The sequence below is a fragment of the Limanda limanda genome, chromosome 13, assembly GCF_963576545.1.
Source record: "Limanda limanda chromosome 13, fLimLim1.1, whole genome shotgun sequence".
Lineage (NCBI taxonomy): Eukaryota > Metazoa > Chordata > Actinopteri > Pleuronectiformes > Pleuronectidae > Limanda > Limanda limanda.
Window position 1 is genome coordinate 1,770,792 of NC_083648.1, and position 22,214 is coordinate 1,793,005.

Here is a 22,214-nt window from a genome sequence, read left to right on the forward strand (position 1 = left end):
CCTGTTTTTCCTGCTGACGCAACCCGACGTGGTTCCCGGGCCGAGGAACTGGAGTCTCGGCTTCAACGAGCTCAGGATCTGAAGGAGGTCGCTGCTTTGGCGCCGGTGCAGATCCCAGAGCGACGCTGCTTCCCTCCCACTGCGAGTCTGTTTCTGTGTTTGCCAAGTGGCACTGAGTCAGAAACCCAGCTCAGGAGGAATGTGGCTGCTTGTCTCTGTGGAGCTTTGCATCTTCCTGCTGGAGAAGCTCCGGCTGGCAGAGTCACACACATCCTCTCATTTCTGTCTTACACAGAACTTTATGTAATGTGTTTCACAAGCTTCGGGTTTCTCCTCTCGTGTTCGATGCTTTAATACTTTTTGACGTGTTTCTCCATTTAATTCCTCTTTGACCTTAATCTTCATAAATGTGGTTTTAAAATTAAATAGAGAAATTCAAAGCTCTTATTCATACATATTATACATTTGTGTGGAAACATGCTGAAAAATAAACAAAATTCCTTGAAACTTTCTTTTGATCTATTGGAGACATGTTAATTTGGAGCTTTATTGACTAGATTAACGTGAGGTTTTAGGCTAAACACTCATTTGAGGAAAGAAATTGAGATATCATCATAATCAAGAAGACAAAAAGAAGGTTGACCTTCAAAATCTAATCAGTTCATTTGTGAGTCTCACTGAACATTTGCTCCAGGTGTGAAGAAGTTCCTTCCTGGTGTTCTTGTGATATCGTGTTCACAAGAATGAGACACAAGCTGAACACATACCGGCTCCGGCCACCAGGGGTCGTGTCCTGTTTGATGACGTGTCTGGAAACTAACTCGATGCATTCCCCCCCCCCCTGCAGGAGAGACTGGTGTTATCGGTCCTTCCACGTTTTGTAGTTTTGGAGATGATCAACGACATGACAAATGTAGAGGACGAACACCTCCAGCATCAGTTCCACAGGATCTACATCCACCGCTACGAGAACGTCAGGTGAGATGTTAAATATTGTTTTACCTGATTTGTTTCCTGGGTTACTGCCAATTAATAACTTCTATAACGAGTAAGAAACAAATATTACGAATTAAATGTTGGCAAATCAATTTCCAACATTTACTTCCAACCCATCTCTGACGTCATCAGCTCAACATTCATGTACCAACACTTTCTGGAACTTTCTGATTTGAGATGTTTTCCTGGTTTGAAACAGGATTGTGAACTAAATCTTAAACCAGGTTCCGTTTCAAACCGGCTTCTTTTAAAAGATGCTTCAAGCTGATTGACAATTTAAGAATCACAGATCTTTGTGCAGGGAAAACGTTTGAGTGTCGTGAAGTATTTGAATGGCTCTAAAAAAGACCTGACCTGGATATTAAAAGTGACATTTCCATATTTTATTCAGCATTCTTTTCGCAGATGTTAAAGGATTCACCAACCTCTCCACCACGCTGTCGGCCCAGGAGCTGGTGCGGATGTTGAACGAGCTCTTTGCTCGATTCGACCGCCTGGCACACGTGAGTGAACACAACTCACAACTCGGACACAACTCGGACATAGATAGATAGATAGATAGATAGATAGATAGATAGATAGATAGATAGATAGATAGATAGATAGATAGATAGATAGATAGATGGATAGATAGATAGATAGATAGATAGATAGATAGATAGATAGATAGATAGATAGATAGATAGATAGATAGATAGATAGATAGATAGATAGATAGATAGATAGATAGATAGATAGATAGATAGATAGATAGATAGATAGATAGATAGATAGAGTACTTTATTCATCCCTGAAGGGAAATTAAGTTGCCATAGCAGCCGGTATATTTGAATACAATAAAATACAATACAATAAAATAAAAAATATTGAGGTAGAAAGAATAAAAAACAGAAACACAAGATAAATAGGTAGATAAGGTGCAGTGGCAAGATGATGGTAAAAGTACTGATGATATGATGGTAATATTATTGTTAGACAGTATATAAAAATAGTACAGTATATATAGTATATAATATAACATAATATATATTTATATATGATAGTAATTATACCAATATACAAGCAGTATATGGTAATAATGGCAGCAACAGTATATATAATAGTAATGGTGGTATAATAATAGTAATTATAACATGTACACATGTATAAATATGTGTATATAGACTTACGTAAACAAGAATATACAGAGAGTATGATATGATATATAGTAGAAGTATGAATATGAATATAAGTATTTGACTATACAATAGGTAATATAATATACTAAGAGTCTAAGAATATGTAGACGGAGTGTGCAAAAGACAATATTATTGTATAAAATGATATGTAATATCAATATGGTTTATATGAACACATATCACATATGATGTGAAGTAAGTGTATATGGAGTGGAGTGTTGTACAGGATCCACAGTGCAAGGAGACATATCAATGTTTTTAGTTTTCTTTGTCCTCCTGTCCCTCAAAATGGTGAGGAATGTCTCAGATGGACAGAGGTGTTAGATCCTGAGGGAGACTATTTGAAACAGGGAACATCTGGATGCTAAAAGTAACATATCAAAGGAATAATTCCTGTAGACCGACCTTTGAGTCAAATCATCTTCATCGTGATCAGATTCAAACACAGGAGGAGACACATGAGGTTTTTCTCAGTGTTTCTTTCCTCTATTGGGTTAAACCTTTAAAACCTTTAAAACCTTTCAAACCTTTCAAACCTTTAAAAGCCATAAGTAAAAACAGGAGTTTCTCTCCCCGACAGGGAACACTGAAGCTCCTGAAACAGCTCTTCAGACGACCAGACTATAATTCCACATATTTGTATAATGCACCCCCACTGGCTCGTCTGGCAGGTTTTCACTATCAGGCTTTCAGAGTCGTCGGCTCACTTCCGGTCTGAGGAAGTGTTTCCTGAACATTTGAGCATGAAAACACATTCAAGTAAAATCCCAAATTAGATTCATGAACCTGAACATGAGAAGAACCCGTTTCCTTTAATGGGGGGAGTTGGATCCTGAGGGAGATTATTTGAAACAGGGAACATCTTGATGCTAAAAGTTACAAATCAAAGGAATAAATTCTGTCGACGACCTTTGAGTTGAATCATCTTCATCATGATCAGAATCAAACGTTTGCTCTGGCTTCGTCTTCCTCGATGTGACGGCCTGCGTCTCTTTCTCTGTCGCTGCCAAAGCTCATGAAAGATAAATAAAGATGCCAGGAGCCGAATACATATTTTCTTCATAACATCTCGGTAAAAAAAACCTCAACATTCACTGTGTCTGTCTGGTGTTGGACTGACGAGCGTTTCAGGACAACCAACCCCATATGGAAATAGTTTATTTATTAACTCGTATTCTCTTCTTCAGATCATATTTGGTTTATTCTTTACTGGTTTTCTTCTTATTAATTTATTGTACGTTGTTTATGTTAAAGGAGACGTATGATGTTTTGCTCAGTGTTTCTTTCCTAACACGTTTAAAACCTTTACTGTGGAAAGTCTGAGGAAGTGTTTTCTGAACATTAGAGCATGAAAACACATTCAAGTAAAAACCCAAATTAGATTCCTGAACCTGAGCCTGAGAAGAACACGTTTCCTTTCACACTGAGACGAGTGTCGTGTGTCTGTTTGTGTGTTTGTGTGTTTGTGTGTTTGTGTGTTGACTGAAGCGACTGCTCTGTTGCAGGAGCACCACTGTCTGAGGATAAAGATCCTGGGAGACTGTTACTACTGCGTGTCCGGTCTGCCCGAGCCCCGGCAGGACCACGCCCACTGCTGCGTGGAGATGGGCCTCAGCATGATCAAGACCATCAGGTGAGCTGTCCATCACTGTCCTCATGTCCTCATGTCCTCATGTCACAGCTGCAGGGGACGGACGCTTCGACTGAACCCTCCACGTCCAAGTATCGCTGAGACAGGAGGACGTTTTTTCGTTTTTTTATTCAATTTGTTTATTAGGTTTTTCAGGTAGTTAAGTACAAACAGACAAATACTATGAGTAAGTAAGAAATTATGCCAAAATGAAAGAAAAAAGAGAAAGAAAGAAAAAAGAGTCAATTGAAATAAAATAAAATAAAGGCATAAAAACAGAACAAAAAACAAACAAACAAAACTAACAACTCAAGACAAAGAAATGTATTGATGCATCGCTAGTACACAAAATACATCAAAAAAAGAGGGGAGTGGCCTATTGTGAGTCTCATAGCTGCTGTAAATCTCCATCAAACTGAACAAGATGGTCTAAGAATCGCTGCCAGATCTTGTAGAATTGTTTAAGATTGTTTGTCAAACTGTATCGGATTTTCTCCATATGTAATAGAGAAGTAAGTTCTGATAGCCACGTCTTGAAGATTGGCACTGCGATATTCAAGAATCAGTATCCTTGCAATTAACATTCCATACATGATGGTGTGCTGTACTGCGATACTTCGAGGCAAAAGAGAGGAGGACGTTTTAAGTAATGGAACGGAATTTCAGTTACAGAGTCGAGCAGATCCCACGACTGAGTTCTGGTTCCGATCGGGTGAGAAAGGAGAAGTAAAGTCTTCAATCCCTCACGTACAGAGAACTGCTGGAAAGACTCTCAGGCCTCAGAGTTAAGACTCCATTATGCTTCTACGTATCCGTTTCTCGGAGAGGGACGCACAGAGACCACGGACTCTTTTTGATTTATGCTTTTCCGACGACCGTCCGTCTGAAAACAATTCACCGCCAAACAGTAGGTGGCGCAACGGAAGATGAGCTCAGAGAAGCCTACCCCATTTCTGTGAAGAAGAAGTCCAGAAGTCGTGTGTTTATTTACCTCTGTCGGCTTGTCTCCCACACACTGAACCACTAGACGCTCTTCAATGTTGCTATCCATATTCGTATCGTAGTTGTGTTTGGATTTTAACGTGGTCGTCTTATGATATACGGAAGAAAACCGGAAGAAAACCAGAAGAAAACCGGAAGTTTGAGTCCGGAAATGTGAAATCTGGAAATGACGTTGTACGGAAATGATGTCGTTAGCGGACCAATCACAGCCAAGGGACTCTTCCCTAGGCTCCGAAATATCCATGGATAGTTACAAAATCAGAGGTGCACGAAAAGCTCTCCGAGGCACTCGGAGAGGGCGGTCCTATCTGTCCGTGTCCGTCAAAACGGAGAAGTATAAATCGGCCTTTAGTGCTTTTACAGCCAGAAGAGTTTTCACTTCCATTCTCTTCTGTGTCGTAGCAACATTCTGTGACAGCGAGGGAGAAGAGGAGGAGCGCTGATGTCGAGAGGAGAGAGAGAGAGAGGGATTAGAGACGGATAAGCTGTGAGATTTGTGCTGTTTACTATTATTATGTCAATATGCTGGAGCTGAGGACCGGAAACCACCGGGAGAGATTGTGTCCGGCTGCTGGATCCTGCAGAACATGAGACTGAGACAGAATTCATTTCAATAGGACAGAGACGTGATGAGGACAGAAGACAGTTGTGTTGAGTTGTGTTGTTATTGTGTGCTCACGTTGTGTCAGTCTCTCTTTCACTGGGAGCAGGTGAGATCTTCCTCCTCCTGCTCCTCTTCAGTCGGGTAATTTGTTTAGAACTTCGGTTTTCTTCTCATAAATAAAGTTGCTTGTTTAATTAATTCAAATTAAGATGTGAAATTGTTTCCTGTGACGGATTTTTCAGTGGGTCACATATCAATCACATGGACTAAAATACATATTACTGTCATCATCAAATTCACGTCAGGCTCCAAACTGAATAATGGAACTGGAACTCTCAGTGTTTGACGCTGGATTCATAAGAGATGTGATCTCACGTTTCGATATTTGAGAAGCTGGATGGGTTTCTGATTCAGGATCGTGGACGATAGTAAACATTTGGCCTCATTCAAGAACCACAGCACATTACATCACTCATCAACATAAATCATGTTTATAATGTTTATCATTTAATACTTTACAGTGTTTTCATTCACGTGAGTAGAAATGTTGAAATATCAACAATATCATCATGGTCATTGATTGATGATGGATTAATCGTTGATGAATCCTTCGCCTGAACTGAACAGTAACATTTCTCTAGTTGTGATTATCGACAGTGAGATGAACTGAGGTGATCGTGGCCGTTTCCATCTTTTTAATGTGGTCGTATATTATATAAACGATAATCTACGCCACGCCGCTGTGTCTCTGACCTTCGCTACAGAATCGATGAAGTTTCCCATCGTTAGCATCCTCGTCTTCATCACGATGACGAGCTGCAGTTAGTCCCAGTTAACTTCCAGCCCCCGGGCGGCGTTCAGCACCTGTCACAAACTCCCAGGATGCCTTTCACCTCGCATTCATCACTGCTGTTATGAAGCATGAAATGAGAGCGGCGTGGGGGGGGCAGTCTGCTCTTCACAGACGCTCATCAGCCACTCGTCCCCTCGTCCTCCTCCTCTTGTGCTCGGGGACAAATAACCGAGTGTGAAAAGAGAAACAGATTTTGGTAACGAGCGTGAGAAGTGGTGTGAAGACTTGGCTCCGCCTCTTCTCGGGACTCGCTCGACACCCGTGAAATGTGCTGTGTTCATTTTTCTTGGCGGATTTATGAACATTGTCTGTCAGCGTTATCTGTGTTCTCTCCTGCCAAAGGTCACTTTCATGAATATTCATTTTCTGAATTAATCCACAGAGACATTTGACTCTGACCCAACGTGACCTCTGGAATATATTAAACATAACATCTGCCTGTCAGAGGGAAAAACAGCAAATTCAAGGAAATATGGGAAACCTTCATGCAATTTTTGGAAAGCGAACAAGTGGAAATTAATTAATGAGTAAAACAGAATAAAATAGCAGCACCTAATAGGATGAATATTAATTGTAACTAACTAATATTGTGAATAAGAGAACGTTATTTCATCTAGGCTTTTGATTTGATTGATTGGAATTTAATTTATTTGTATTTGTATAATTATGTCTTTATTTACTTCCATTTATTCTTATATTTTTATATATGTATTTTTTTTAATTATTTTATTTAATCTTATTTAAGTTATTTAATTTCTGCCTCTTTTTCTTTACCCTGAGTGTTTGATTGTGGGTTGGGGGTGTTCATAAACGTTTGTATGTTTATAAATGTTTGAATGTATGTTTCTTATATGTAAAACTCAATAAATATATTGTTAAAAAAAATAAAGGCACAGACGTTAAACAGAATAAAATAGCAGCACCTAATAGGATGAATATTAATTGTAACTCACTAATATTATGAATAAGAGAACGTTATTTTATCTAGGCTTTTAATTTGATTGATTGGAATTTAATTTATTTGTATTTGTATAATTATGTCTTTATTTACTTCCATTTATTCTTATATTTTTATATATGTATTTTTTATAATTATTTTATTTAATCTTATTTAAGTTATTTAATTTCTGCCTCTTTTTCTTTACCCTGAGTGTTTGATTGTGGGTTGGGGGTGTTCATAAACGTTTGTATGTTTATAAATGTTTGAATGAATGTTCCTTATATGTAAAACTCAATAAATATATTGTTAAAAAAAATAAAGGCACAGACTTTAAACAGAATAAAATAGCAGCACCTAATAGGATGAATATTAATTGTAACTGACTAATATTATGAATAAGAGAACGTTATTTTATCTAGGCTTTTGATTTGATTGATTGGAATTTAATTTATTTGTATTTGTATAATTATGTCTTTATTTACTTCCATTTATTCTCATATTTTTATATATGTATTTTTTTAAATTATTTGTTTAATCTTATTTAAGTTATTTAATTTCTGCCTCTTTTTCTTTACCCTGAGTGTTTGATTGTGGGTTGGGGGTGTTCATAAACGTTTGTATGTTTATAAATGTTTGAATGTATGTTTCTTATATGTAAAACTCCATAAATATATTGTTAAAAAAAAAAACACAAAACATCTGCCTTGAACTAGAGAGCGTTAAAATACATTCATGTTTAAAATACTTTAAAATATCCCCGTTACTGATTTTGTTTATTTCTCATCTGCCTTCAATTTGAGGAATATTTGTATGTCCAGTGTTTTCATTCATGTTCATGGCTCCGCCTCCTTGTGATCGGTTCTTCAGATACGTGAGGTCACGCACGAAACACGACATCGACATGCGCATCGGGATCCACTCGGGCTCGGTGCTGTGCGGCGTGCTGGGACTCAGGAAGTGGCAGTTCGACGTCTGGTCCTGGGACGTGGACATCGCCAACAAGCTGGAGTCCGGAGGGATCCCAGGGTGAGGAGAACAGATTCATATTAAATCATAAATCACCGTGTTTGTTCCAGTGACGTGTGTCAGAACTCAGAGGGAACCAGGGAAGTTGAACGTTTTGTCGAAGGCTTATTTCTCCCGGTGGAGGTAATAAAAAGATTAGAAAATAAACCAATAGAATAAATCAGAATCATAATCAGAAGGTATTTATTGCCAATAATAGGTTTACACCCACCTGGAATTTGCTCTGGTTATTGGTGCATACAATGAACATAGAAACATAAAAACTAGGGCTGGGCAAGTTAACTCGTTTCAATGGAGTTAACTCGAGTTAACTCGAGTTAACTCAAGTGATGAGTTAACTCGATTAATTATTTTATCTCGCATTCACTCAGGTTTGATTATTTATTGTTTTATTGTGAAAGTCAGGCTTTTATTTTGTGAAAGTCTGTCGCTGACTGCTGCAGAACAGGAAAAAAGAAAATAATTGGCGGATAAACAATCGAGTTAACTCATCACTTGAGTTAACTCGATTAAAACGAGTTAACTTGCCCAGCCCTAATAAAAACACAATAAATACACCACCCATAAGAAAAACAATAAAAAACAATATATATTTACTACTGTTTACTTCTTATTTACTCACTTTTACTAATATTTATACAAAGTAACATTTATTTAGACATAAACATATCTATATAAAAAATATATAAAAGATAAAAGATATAAAAATTGAGGTGACATGCAGAGTGATATGCAAAGTGCAGAATGCAAAACAGTGAACAGTGTCAAATTGCAATATGCACTGTAATGCAGTATAATATAATATGTGTTAATGTAACACATCCTTGATGTGTGGAGGCGGAATAAAGTGTGTATTTACAGAATCAAATGCAACAATAACAGATAATTATGTATTAATTATACGTTATAAGATTCTTCATCATATTTAAGACGTTGTTGTTTGTAATATTTGTATAATTATTTATCTGGCTCTTTTTTGTTGAACTGTTTTTGTGACTTTTGAGATTTGATCTGTGATTTGACTTTTCATGTTGACAGAGCAGCTGGTGAACAAGTAGAAAATAAAAAATACATAAATGTTAAAGTAATAAAAAACGAAATCTCTTTCCGTGGACGATTTAGAGAGATGACTTCTTCAGTTTTGTGCGGATGTGAAATTCCCTTTGGAGAAATGGGAATAAATCTGCTTGTGATTCCAGTTGTGCGTCTGGTGATGAGATGTTTTGCTCTCATTACTTTAAAGTGTGTTTTTTTTTAATTCCCATGTTTCTGTTTTGGCCGGAGAGGAGCCGAGGGATTAGTTCTCCAACCGCAGGTTTTAAATATCCTGCCAGCTCCTGTTGTTGAGCCAGAGTGTCGCCGTGACCCGGGCTCCCGATTAAACTGGGTTGTGTAACTGGGATGGATGAAGCTGCTGGTTTCTCTGCTGGTTTCATCTCATCTCAGAAGGTCCTGGAGCACAGGAACCTGAGGAGCTGACAGACCTGAAGTCCTCTCACTGAGCAGGATTCACTTCACACCTGTCACTCCCTGCTCTGCTCTGACTGAAGGCTTCTCCATCCATCTCCTTCTCCTGCTAAACCCACTTTATTGGATTTGATTTGAAATAAAACTGCCGTGACTCAAACCCTCCAAACTGAGACCAGACGAGTCCTAAATGAAAGGAGGTGTATCTGTTCTGATTGGTGTTATTACTGAGGAGAAATCATCAAGTAATTATTTTCACCTCTGCCAGCGAAGAGGTGATGTTTTCTCTTTCTGTAGAATTAGTGGAAGGTTCTGGTTGGTTTCATGTCATATTCATAATTTTAATTCTGTTAACTAAGCTGAGAATGTAACAGTGGACTCAAACCCTCCAACCTGAGAAAAGACGAGTCCTAAATGAAAGGAGGTGTTTCTGTTCTGATTGGTGTTATTACTGAGCAGAAATCATCAAGTATTAAAAGTAATTATTTTCACCTCTGCAGATGTTTTCACGCCCGTTTGTCTTTCTGTAGAATTAGTGGACGGGTGCGGTTTGGATTTGATTAACATGAAGGATTTATCTTTCTGTTAAATTGTGAAGATTGTGAATTTCTCAAGAAATAATGCAGAAATGTGTTTTGGTGCAGAACATTGATCCATATGAATCTGATCTCAAGACATGTCGGCTGCACATGGTGATGTATATATATATATGTTGATAAAGTGGAGGAATGCAGTCTCTCTGGTTGGTTTCATGTCATATTCATAATTTTTTTGAACATTTGAACATTTGCACTAGACTGTTACTTTGTTTACTACTGTATTATCCCGCCTATATTGTATTCATATTTATTTGTATATTTGTCTTGCTCATAGTGTATTCATCGTTCCTATATCATACAATACCTCTTAATACTGTAATATTCCATATATATTTCTTACTGTACAGATCTTATTTATTTACATATTCACCTTAAATATGCACATTACACTTTTACTGCCTTTTTTTTGCACTTCTGGTTCGATGCTAAACTGCATTTCGTTGTATAAGTACTTGAACTGTGCAATGACAATAAAGTTGAATCTAATCTAATCTTAACTGAGAATGTAACTGTGGCTCTTCTCTGTTTCTGCTCCAGACGGATCCACATCTCCAAGGCGGCCCTGGACTGTCTGAACGGGGACTACGAGGTGGAGGAGGGACACGGGAAGGACCGCAACGACTTCCTGCGGCGCCACAACATCGAGACGTTCCTCATCAAGCAGCCGGAGGAGAGCCTGCTCACGCTGCCCGAGGACATCATGAAGGAGAGCGCCAGCTCGGCCGACCGCCGGGTCAGCAGCGCCACCTTCAACGAGGCGTCCTGGAGCCCGGAGCTGCCGTTCGACAACATCGTGGGCAAGCAGAACGTGAGTGTGTCTGTCCCCCCCCACCCCCCCACGCTGCTTCATGTACATGTCATGTTGTCTCTTCATCAGGACGTCCGTCTTAACCACGAACTCGTCCTCCCTCTGACGACTGAACTCTTAGTTCTGTTCAGATATCAGGGTTAAAAAAATACACAGAAATTGTAACTTTTATTCAGGATATTTTATTTGTTTCAACTAAACTGAAACAAATGTGATGATGAACTTGTTCAGACTGAGTTGAGTTCTCACTGGAGACGAAGTGGCTCGTTAAGATGGACGTGTGTGTGTGGGGGGGGTCTCGCTGTCTCGCCTGTCTCCTGGTTGTCTCGTCTTTATTTGTATCTTTTATTCTGGGAATGGACGGCTTTAGATTAGATTCAACTTTATTGTCATTGCACAGTTTAACATCGAACCAGAAGTGCAAAAAATGCAGTAAAAGTGCAGAGTATTGTGCATATTAAAGTGAATATGTAAATATTAAATAAGATCTGTACAGTAAGAAATATATATGGAATATTACAGTATTAAGAGGAAATTTATGATATAAGAAAGATGAATACACTATGAGCAGGATAAATATATATAAATATATATAAATATGAATACACTATAGGCGGAGGATAATACAGTAGTAAAAAAAGTAACAGACTAGTGCAAATTTAGGCAGAGAGGTTGTGTGACGGGGTGTGTGTGTGTGTGTGTGTGTGTGTGTGTGTGTGTGTGTGTGTGTGTGTGTGTGTGTGTGTGTGTGAGAGAGTGTGTGTGTGTGTGTGTGTGTGTCAGACTGTTTAAACGTTCTCCTCTGATTCATCGGCCCCAGAGGGATCACGTGCAGTGGTTTTGTCTGAATTGATTTAATGCATTATTATTATTATTATTATTATTATTATTATTATTATTATTATTATTATTATTATTATTATTATTATTATTATTATTATTATTATTATTATTATTATTAAACGATATGCAGAGGATGTGGATTCAAGCCGTTCAATCAAAGTACTTCTGGAAACTCAAGACTTGTTCCGTTACACAGTATTTCTGGATTTCTGGTCCATATTTTATATTTATATTTGCTCGTGGATAATATTGTTAAGATGGGTATTAAATCTTTTGGAGCCTTGTGAGTTTTCCTGATGGGCGGAGCCTCCTGCTGCGGCTCTTCTCTCTGTATTTGTGGGTTTGTCGTGTGTGACTGTATTTTGGATCAGGCCTCATTGTACAAAGGTTTTTTATTATTATAACAAACAGGAGTTTTATTCAAATGTGATATCTGAGTCCGACAATGTAGCAAATTATGTTTTCTACACGAACCAGGACTCTGTGTGCTTATTATTTACAATCCACTACAGCGACAGTAAACTAGTAAAAAGTGGAGAAACAAATTGTTGTTTGATTTCCTTTTTGGACTCGTGTTGTACAGATATCTATCATTAGTCTATAGTTACAATATGAGATGATTAATCATGATTTCTCTTGGATGCTGTGGAATGTGTCTGGACTCTGAGTCTGTGACAGATAAACTCTTTGTTACCTCTGGTGTTCATTACACCAGGATGTGATCGTCTCCACCCCCCCGACCGGCCTGTCAGGAGCTGGTGATGAAACCTGCCTTCGGATTCAGAGGAATGTTCTTTCTGAGAAGTGCCACGTCTTTGTTTCTGGCGTGATGAATCAGGACGTTTCAAAGAGCGGCTCTTTGCATCCGGATGGAAGAGAGTGGCCGTCAGACGCAGGAAATATTATCATCAGAAAGAGAGGAAAAAAAGAAATATAGAATTTTCAATTTAAGAAATGAGGAAAAGTAAAATAAGGCTGGATTGGTTCGGGCGAGTTAGAGACATGACGACTGACAACAGGAACTTCTATTACATGTTTGGAGTGACAGAGCAACAAAGAGCGACGACAGATGACTCATCTTCTTTACATAAAAACAAATGAAACCTCAGGAGGCAGCGATGGGCTGAGAACTGCTGTGAAGGAGGTTTTGTTTCTAGTGACCCTCTCTCACGACCTTTGAGTCGTCGCCGCAATCACAGAAACTCTCGAGTGGCTCCGCCTTCACCGCTCAGGCCTCGCCGGGCGCCACCTGGAGAACGAATGTCCACGGCAGAATGAGTCAGATCTGATCACGTGACCTTCATCACTTTGACCTCAGGTGCTTCTCCTGACGTGTTGAGCTCAACATCGACTTCATGGATTAAACTGTCTTCTTTAGAATCCTCTCAGGGATGAAGGTGGAGCGAGAGAAACACCAGAGAGACTGTCTCTGACCTGTAATGAGAGATTGCTCATCTGCCAAAATTCAGAAGCCTTTATGGTTTTTTAATAACACAAGCTACAAGTACGTTAGATTGTGTTACGACCTTTTGGAAATCTTCTCTTTGATTGTGTTGAAAGACACTGACAATCTTTCCCTGTGGTCAGACAATTAAACCAAAACCAGACAATATTTCCTCTGTTAAACTAGAATTTAGTTATTTCTTGTATTAAAGAGGTTGTTTTTCAGCAGATGATCCTCAAGCCTGAAATAGAGAGAAATCCCTTATTGCACCAAACCACAGATTTATGGACTGGTCTTCACCTTTCTTTTACTTTAGACCTTTCATTTGGAATATTCACCGTTAAAGAAATGATATCTGAACAGTGTAGTGACTAAAGAAATGCTCCCACTCTCTTCTCCGGTGGGTTTCCTCCGAGGAGACACTTACCCTGCGTCTTTAAACCGTGAAATCCAGGCCACAAAGTAAATGGGTTCATCCTCTCGTTCTCCGGGGGTTTCAATTTGGACTCCGAGCTGCTGCCAGGTCCCGGAGAGAGAATCTGTCTCAAGGTTGTGGAGTTGATCACTCACGGTGAACAAGTGATGAAGATTAGGGTTGCAAAGGGGCGGAAAGTTTCCGGTAAATTTCCGGAAAGTTTCCGGACACTTTCCATGGGAAGTTTAGCTCGGGAATTTTGGGAATTTTGAAGACAAAAAACCCCGCAAATTAAGGGCTGAGCAATAAAAACATTCATTTATCCATCAATTGTAAAATATGTTTACAGACGATTCCAATTGTTTGGCTAACTATTTATATCTCTGGCATTGCATTAGTGTTTTTTACAAACTTTTTTCTCATCTTATTCTACAGAACAATGCCACGTGCACTCTCTCATGTGTGGAGACATTTCACCTCATCCAATGTAGAAGGAAAGGCTGTGTACATTTGCAAATACTGTGCAAAGACCTATGTTAAGAATGACACAAAGATGCAGAAGCATATAGTCAAGTGCCCAAAGTTTCCTCAGGGCTCAAATCAGACTATGACACAACAAAATGATTATATTTATGTCTGTATATGACAAGGTCAATACAGTTAGTATAAATTACCCACAACATTTCCAGTTTATTCCTGTTAATTCCCGTTAATTCCCGTATATTCCCGTTAATTCCCATGGAAAGTTTCCAATTTGGAATATTCCCGGAATTTTGCAACCCTAATGAAGATTCAGAGGATCAACACGTTTTTTAAACATGTCTAAGAGCAGATCAGTCAAAGTCTATTTTCCTAGATATCTCACAAGTATCAGATAATCTAGAGTTTACAGCAGGAGTCAGTGACCTCATGAAGCTCCTGAGATATTAATTCTTCACGTATGTCGTCCATCTTTATTTACAGTTTCTTTGGCGCTGAATCGTGTTTGTCGTTCCATCGTTTGCGTCCCTGAGAGTCTCTGCTCGTCCGTCCCCAGCAGACACACGAGACACATCCAGCTGATGGAAGCTCTCTGACGTCCCCCTGAGCTCGACCCCCCCCCCCGGCCCTTGGTTCCACTTGCCCTTTCCTCTGCATCATATGTTGGCATTTCCCACAGCGGATAAATATAAATATGTAACATGCATGTAACCTCACACAGCCGCCTCCATGCAGCCAGCCGCTGCTCGGGGCGGCGCCGCAGCGTCCGATACACACACGAGAGAAATGTCAGAGATAGAAGCACGTGGCCTTTAGACCGGGAGCCCCCCCCCACCCCCACCCAACCCCCCCGAGTGGATGGCTGAGGGCGGGTCTCTCACCGAGGCAGCCAGGAGTTCTGTGAAGTATCAGATCCACGGTCACAACGATCTCTGTCACTGCAGAAGTTAAACATCAGAGCTTCAGTTTGAAAGTTAGAAACTCAGCAGACGAGGTCGGAGGTCGGAGGTCGGAGGTCAGAGGTCAGAGCAGCTGAGAAAACAGAATGTTAATCTGGATAAAATAATCCTGTAGCTCTGTGGAAGCTCTGGAAATAAAGGGAGATATGATGTGTGTGACTGTGGAAAATATGATTTTGTAACTGGGAGTCTATGGGGGGGGAAACGTTTTCATGTTTAAAATCCAGTTGCTTTTCTGAACTGAAAAGATACGGATACATTAAAAGCACTCGACTCATTTCAGATTCTGTTTCTTTCCCCAAACTGCCTCTTGATGAACCTGATATGGGGGTTGGGGGGGGGGGGGGTAGGGGGGGTTTGTCTAATGAAAAGCCGAACACGGCAGGAACCAGATTGTTGTTAAGCCTGATTCATGGAAACACTTGGTCCAGCACCAGTAGAGCCAGGATGTACCTGGGTCGTTGTGAAGAGGGAGTCGAGCCAGACGGCAAACTTCTGATTTACCAGAACATCTGGTTCCCGACCTTCAGCCGGGGTCATGACCTCTGGGCAGAGACCGGAAGAAGATGGTCGCAGATACGAGTTTCCTGCGTCCAGCTTTAAAAAGAGAAGAGCTGGGACGTTCAGAGCTGGAAGTGGATCGCGTGTCAGAGGTCCCGGTGGTGGATCCAGTTTGGTGGATTCTATACCGCGGGCTGATCGTAGTGGTAATAGAGGATCCTGTATCCCGTTGGCATCGGATGGTGGTGGACCAGGACCGAGGCGACGGCTGATGATGGATCCTAACTGGCGCCAGTGGACAATGACTGTGGACTATAGTGGATCAGGTCTTGATGCTGGATCATGACCAGAGACTATGATGCAGCAGGACTGCTTCACATATAGTATTGAAGTTCTCCTTCAATATGTTTCCCCTCATCATTGCTGCTAAAACCTTTCTCCTGATGATGTTCTCCTCTACACATCTGTGTCCCTTGTGTCCGTCCTGGGAGACGGATCCTCACATGTGTCTCTCTGAGGTTTCTACGTGTCTTCACCTGTTAAAAGGGTTTTTAGTAGTTTGTCCTGACTCTTGTTGAGGGTTAAGGACAGAGGATGTGTCACCATGTTAAAGCCCTATGAGACAAACTGTGATTTGTGAATGTGGGCTATACAAATAACATGTGATTGATTGATTGATTGATTGAAGTGGAGCTGCTGCTTCCACAGGAGCCGGTTGAGGAGCACCAGAATCCACCGGAGGGATTCGGAGTCCCATCGGGTCGGGACTCACCTCAGAGCCAATATATTTAAGTAGACATTAAGGAAACGTTTCTCAAAGAACGTTTCTGTCATTTGAGGTAGTTCATGGTTCTTAGTTGTAGTTATTTGCTGAGACTGACGTGTGATTGGTCGTTTGGTTTCATTCTTCCCGATGTGGAGATCAGTTTCATTGAGTCCACGATGGTGATGTGTTTCAGTCCTGGAAGCAACACTCAGGATAATATCCCGGCTCTTATGATTCCACACTCTGCCGTTTCCAATTGTCTCCGTTATAATGAAGCTGGTGAATGTTCTGCTGCTGCTCCTCGTATGTTAATGATTTGACACCGAGGCCACACGTCTTCATTCATATGCAGCAGAGGTTCTGACGAGTTCATCTTCAGTTCAACTCTCTCTCTCTCGTCCTAATCTTCACTGTTCAGAGGCAAAATGGATAATTTACATTCAGTCAACTGTGGTTTCTGGCAGATGCAGAAACCACAGAGAGCAACGTTTACTTTCATCTGCCAGGTGGAAGTCGATTTCCTCATATTATAAATTTGTCTGAAAATCATGTTGATCTACTTCTAGTTATGGTTGTTCTGTTTTCTCCAGAAAGGAAAAAGAGCCACTTCAGGTAGTTTGGGGATCTGATCAGGGGGGCTCCCAGGCTTCAGGGGGGCTCCCAGGCTTCAGGGGGGCTCCCAGGCTTCAGGGGGGCTCCTAGGCGTCTTTAACAAAGAGTCGACTCTGGTGTAGAACCAAAAGTCGCTGTAGGGTTGATTGATATCATATCTGCTCTGAGAAGGCTCCAGGGACGGATTCTCTGGTTGAATATCATGAAGTCTTTTGATTGGTCTGGAACCGACTTCCAGCTGAATATGAACATTCTCTGAATAACTGAGAATCTTGCTGCTGACATTGATCAATGATGCAATTTCCTGTGATTTGTGAGCTGCTGACCGATAAACCTCGAAACTGTAAGATCTGAATCAGCTGGTAATTATGGGCAGTGAGAGTCAGAAGGTAGAAAGAGAGAAAGAGAGAGAGAGACAAACATCCAATGAAGGAGAAATGAGAATCAGAATCTAAAAATGAACTGTTAATGATCCACGTGTGACGACTCTCACTCGGAGCCGGTGGGAGGAGACGGATCGGTTCCAGTCACATGATCTTCATCAGCACATGATCTTCATCATCACACGTTGCTCATCATCATCACTGTCATGGCGTCCGGCCCAGTGGAGCTCACACACTTCACACACTCATCTGTTTGAAGTCGAAATGCGGCTGCTTTAACTCACAGCTGATGTTGGAGAACTAATGTCCACAACAGAATGACTCAGATCACTTTGACCTCAGGTGCTTCTCCTGATGTGTGGAGCTCAACATCGACTTCATGGATTAAGCTGCTTTCTTTAGAATCCTCTCAGGGATGAAGGTGGAGCGAGAGAAACACACGAGAGACTGTCTCTGACCTGTAATGAGAGATTGCTCATCTTACAAAATTCAGATTCCTTTGTGGTTTTTTTAATAACACAAGCTGCAAGTACGTAAGATTGTGTTACGACCTTTTGGAAATCTTCTCTTTGATTGTGTTGAAGGACACTGACAATCTTTCCCTGTGGTCAGACAATTAAACGAAACCAGACATTATTTCCTCTGTTAAACTAGAATATAAATTTGGTAATTACTTGTATTATAGAGGTTGTTTTTCAGCAGATGATCCTCAAGCCTGAACTAGAGAGAAATCCCTTATCGCACCAAACCACAGATTTATGGACTGGTCTTCACATTTCTTTCATTTTAAACCTTTCTTGTTAAAGAAATTATATCTGAACAGTGTAGTGACCAAAGAAATGTGGAAATTCCGTGTTAGATTCAGAGATTCTGTTCACTTTGGAGGTGAAAGGTGTTTTTCCAGGATGTGGTCGTTCTGAAAATGTGATAAATAGTCACACCTTATATTTAGGGTTTGTTTTCATTTGTCAAATAGTTTCCTGTGGTCAGACAATTAAATTAAACCAGAAATTATTTCCTCTGTTAAACTAGAATAAAAATTTGGTTATTTCTTGTATTGTAGAGGTTGTTTTTCAACAGATGATCCTCAAGCCTGAAATAGAGAGAAATCCCTTATTGCACCAAACCACAGATTTATGGACTGGTCTTCACATTTCTTTCATTTTAAACCTTTCTTGTTCAAGAAATGATTTCTGAACAGTGTAGTGACCAAAGAAATGTGGAAATTCTGGGTTAGATACAGAGATTCTGTTCCCTTTGGAGGTGAAAGGTGTTTTTCCAGGATGTGGTCGTTCTGAAAATGTGATAAATAGTCACACCTTATATTTAGGGTTTGTTTTCATTTGTCAAATAGTTTCCTGTGGTCAGACAATTAAATTAAACCAGAAATGATTTCCTCTGTTAAACTAGAATAAAAATTTGGTTATTTCTTGTATTGTAGAGGTTGTTTTTCAACAGATGATCCTCAAGCCTGAAACCACTGATTTATGGACTGGTCTTCACCTTTCTTTCATTTTAAACCTTTCTTGTTAAAGAAATGATATCTGAACAGTTTAGTGACTTAAGAAATGTGGAAGCTCCGGGTGCGATTCAGAGATTCTCTTCACTTTGAAGGTGAAAGGTGTTTTTCCAGGATCTGGTCGTTCTGAATACGTGATAAATAGTCACATCTCATATTCAGGGTTTGTTTTCATTTTTCAAATCTTTTCCTGGGCTGTTTTCTTAGTCCTTCACAGGCTTTATCGTTTTCATTTCCACCGTTTCTCCTTCCAGTCCCAGATGAGGACACGAATAACAGCTCAGTTAGAACATGTGTGTTATTACCAGCTCCGTCACATCAGAGCAAAGTGAACGAGAGATGCATGACTCTCCTGAACGCTGCATCCTGCTCTCCCTCCTTTCTCCCTATTCCTCGGTTTCTCTTTCTCTCGTGTCTGTAATGAACGTAACCGTGTCTGTTTCTTCTTTTCATTTGTAACGTGAATGAAACTAAAGATCAGATTCATTCTATGTGCATGTGCTTCCCCCCCCTATAGACTCTGGCTGCCCTCACGAGAAATTCGATCAATCTGCTTCCAAACCATCTCGCTCAAGCTTTGCATGTCCGCTCCGGTGCCGAGGAACTTAACACGCGAATAGAGAGCGCCATCGACTTGCGGAGCGGCGATAAGTTGAGACGAGAGCATATCAAGGCTTTCTCTCTGATGTTTAAAGACTCCGGCCTGGAACAGAAGGTAGCTGCTGCTCGGGCTTCAGACAGATCTCTGTTTTCCTTCTGTCTCCTTCCTCATATCTGTTCCTAGACCAAGACTTTCAGAAGCAGAACAACATGTTTTCCTATCATGAGTAAGCTAAAGGCACCTGAGATACTGCTGTGCTATCACAGACTAAATGAATAAATAGATGTTCTCTATTTGCTGTAATTCCACGAGTCACAGACGAACAACAACGTCACTGAGGGAAATTGTTGAATTGATGGAAAAGAAAATATGAATCGAGTTCTCCAGACTTTTCTTTTTTTCGCTCAGCTCTCTCTTTCCTTTGAGCTGCCAGGGTACAGAGTGTGAAGTGTGCCACAACAGAGATATGGTCAATTAATTAAAATTTAGATGATTCGGATCAATTCAGAGTTAAAAAACATATATTTTTACATTAATTATTATGTTTTATTGTTTTATTTAAGGGGCTTAAATTAAATGTCATGAGAATAAATGTTACAGTGTCGATTCTAAGATACAATTTAATTGCCCCATTTAAAGAATTACATAAGTAGATTTGAAATAATTAACTTTTCATAAGCTTGAACAAATTAAATCACTAGTTTACAGCTGTATGTTATTGTAACTATATAATAATGCAACCTAATTGGAGTTGATCTATCTTCTTTTAATTGTTTCAGATGAAATTTAATGATAATGAATATTTTAGTGTAAAATGTAAAATGAAATTGCCTTTTTTTCAAATTCTTGATTTTCTAAACATAAATAATTTTGAATAATTGACATGCAAATTAATTTGTTTACTTCATTTAATAATGCAACCATTAAAGCCTCTCCTTACAGCCCCTCCCCTCCCCTTTATTCCAGTGGCCCACTTCTGCCTCCATATTAATATGCATGAATAAACATGGTGACCCAAATCTTCCTCTGTGTAGCATGAACAGCGTTTTTTCTGTTTTGGTCACTGTGAATATTGTCTTCAAACATTAAATCAACTTATCTATGACTCATGTGGGATTCTGAATTTACAAAAAACACAGGAATCTGCTGAGACGCTGATTTGATTTGTCACGATCACAGAAGCTTCTTCAGTTTACTCATGAGCGACCGGATGTGGAGCTTTCTGCAGTTTGGTGGAGAAAGTTGACTTCAACTTTCCTTTTCCTTTTCCTTTTTACTGGAGCACATTGCATTCACTCAAAACGATGACGATATCCTGTATTTATTCATTTATATCTCACAATTATGGAGACAGATTTCAATTAAACAGCCGACAACAGTCAAGTCACAATCATCCGATTTGTCAATACAGTAAGAAAACGTCTCTGAATGTTATTTTTCTTCTGTGAATGCAAAGCTCTTCTGTAGCTTGTTGCTCCTTGAATAAAACAACCTTTGACCTTTAAGTTGACCTTCGCTTTGGCCCCTCCCCTTCTCCTTATTTGTGTTTCCCTTTGAATCCCACTGCCATCTTCAAACCTTTTCCAGGAACCTTATTTGTATTCTATTTTATTTGACTTGTTTTGGTTTGACCTCTCTTCAGTATATGTGCAGTGAATTTCTGTTGGCCAACCTCCTATCTAGGCTGCGGGGGTCACGGGGTCACAGGGTCACGGGGGTCATAGGGTCACAGGGGTGGACAGTCGATGGCTGTCGGTCGATGGTTTTAATTATTCAGCATTAAAAGAGTTGAAGGTGGATTTGTAGAACGTATAGAAGAGAGAGGACAGATGCTTCCTCTGCTTTCTATCAAAGTTTCAAAAAAGCAGAGAATTCTTAAATCTCCGACTTTCTGAAAAGTTGCCAAATTTATCTCATTTTGAATTTAAAATCTGAATCTGCAAAGAAGCTCGTGGATTCAGTTATCAGGTAAATGTTCTGGTGTAAAACCAGGAAGTCTTCCTAGAATCAGAAACGCTCACTCAGGTTGTGTCTCCGACTCGGCTAGCGGCAAACAGCTAGCATTGTGCTTGTTAGCTCCGCCCCTTCCCCAGGACCCCACAGCCGACCCAACGCTTGTGTCTGAACCGTCGCATGAACCCGAGGCCGAGCGCTGGCGAGTTCTGGTGCTGTGTTTGTTCTTCTCAGTCGAGTCTGAAGACGTGTTTCTCCATCTTCCCTTCACCTCTCTCTCTCCCTCTCTCTCTCTCTTTCTCTTCCTCCTCTCTCTCTTCTTCTTCTCTCTTCCTCGGTGCAGTACTCCCAGATGAGGGATGAGGTCTTCAAGTCCAACCTGGTCTGCGCCTTCATCGTGCTCATCTTCATCACCACCATCCAAAGCCTGCTTCCCTCTGCCAGGTAAAAATTACAGCTCCCAAAAGTCATCGCCCCCTGGTGGCTGGTTTCAGTCTCGGTCTTAAACCCTGTGTCCTTCATGTTAGCAGATGGGACACGAACCAAACTAGAAAATCAATTTGAGGGAGTTCTTATCACACTAATGTTTGTTCAAGTGTTCGTTAGCTGACGTGTTCATGAGTCTGATAAGTTTG

General features: G+C 40.2%; 1 protein-coding gene across 1 annotated transcript in view; it reads left to right on the forward strand.

Annotated features, from left to right (window-relative positions):
* Window positions 1-22,214, forward strand: part of adcy8 (adenylate cyclase 8 (brain)) — a 68,354-nt gene that overhangs the window by 28,926 nt on the left and 17,214 nt on the right. Inside the window, exons 3-9 of the mRNA XM_061084488.1 lie at window positions 848-978; window positions 1,388-1,499; window positions 3,680-3,807; window positions 8,071-8,229; window positions 10,833-11,103; window positions 19,543-19,740; window positions 21,923-22,023. Coding sequence (XP_060940471.1) covers window positions 848-978; window positions 1,388-1,499; window positions 3,680-3,807; window positions 8,071-8,229; window positions 10,833-11,103; window positions 19,543-19,740; window positions 21,923-22,023 — 1,100 coding nt within the window. The remainder of the gene's footprint in view (window positions 1-847; window positions 979-1,387; window positions 1,500-3,679; window positions 3,808-8,070; window positions 8,230-10,832; window positions 11,104-19,542; window positions 19,741-21,922; window positions 22,024-22,214) is intronic.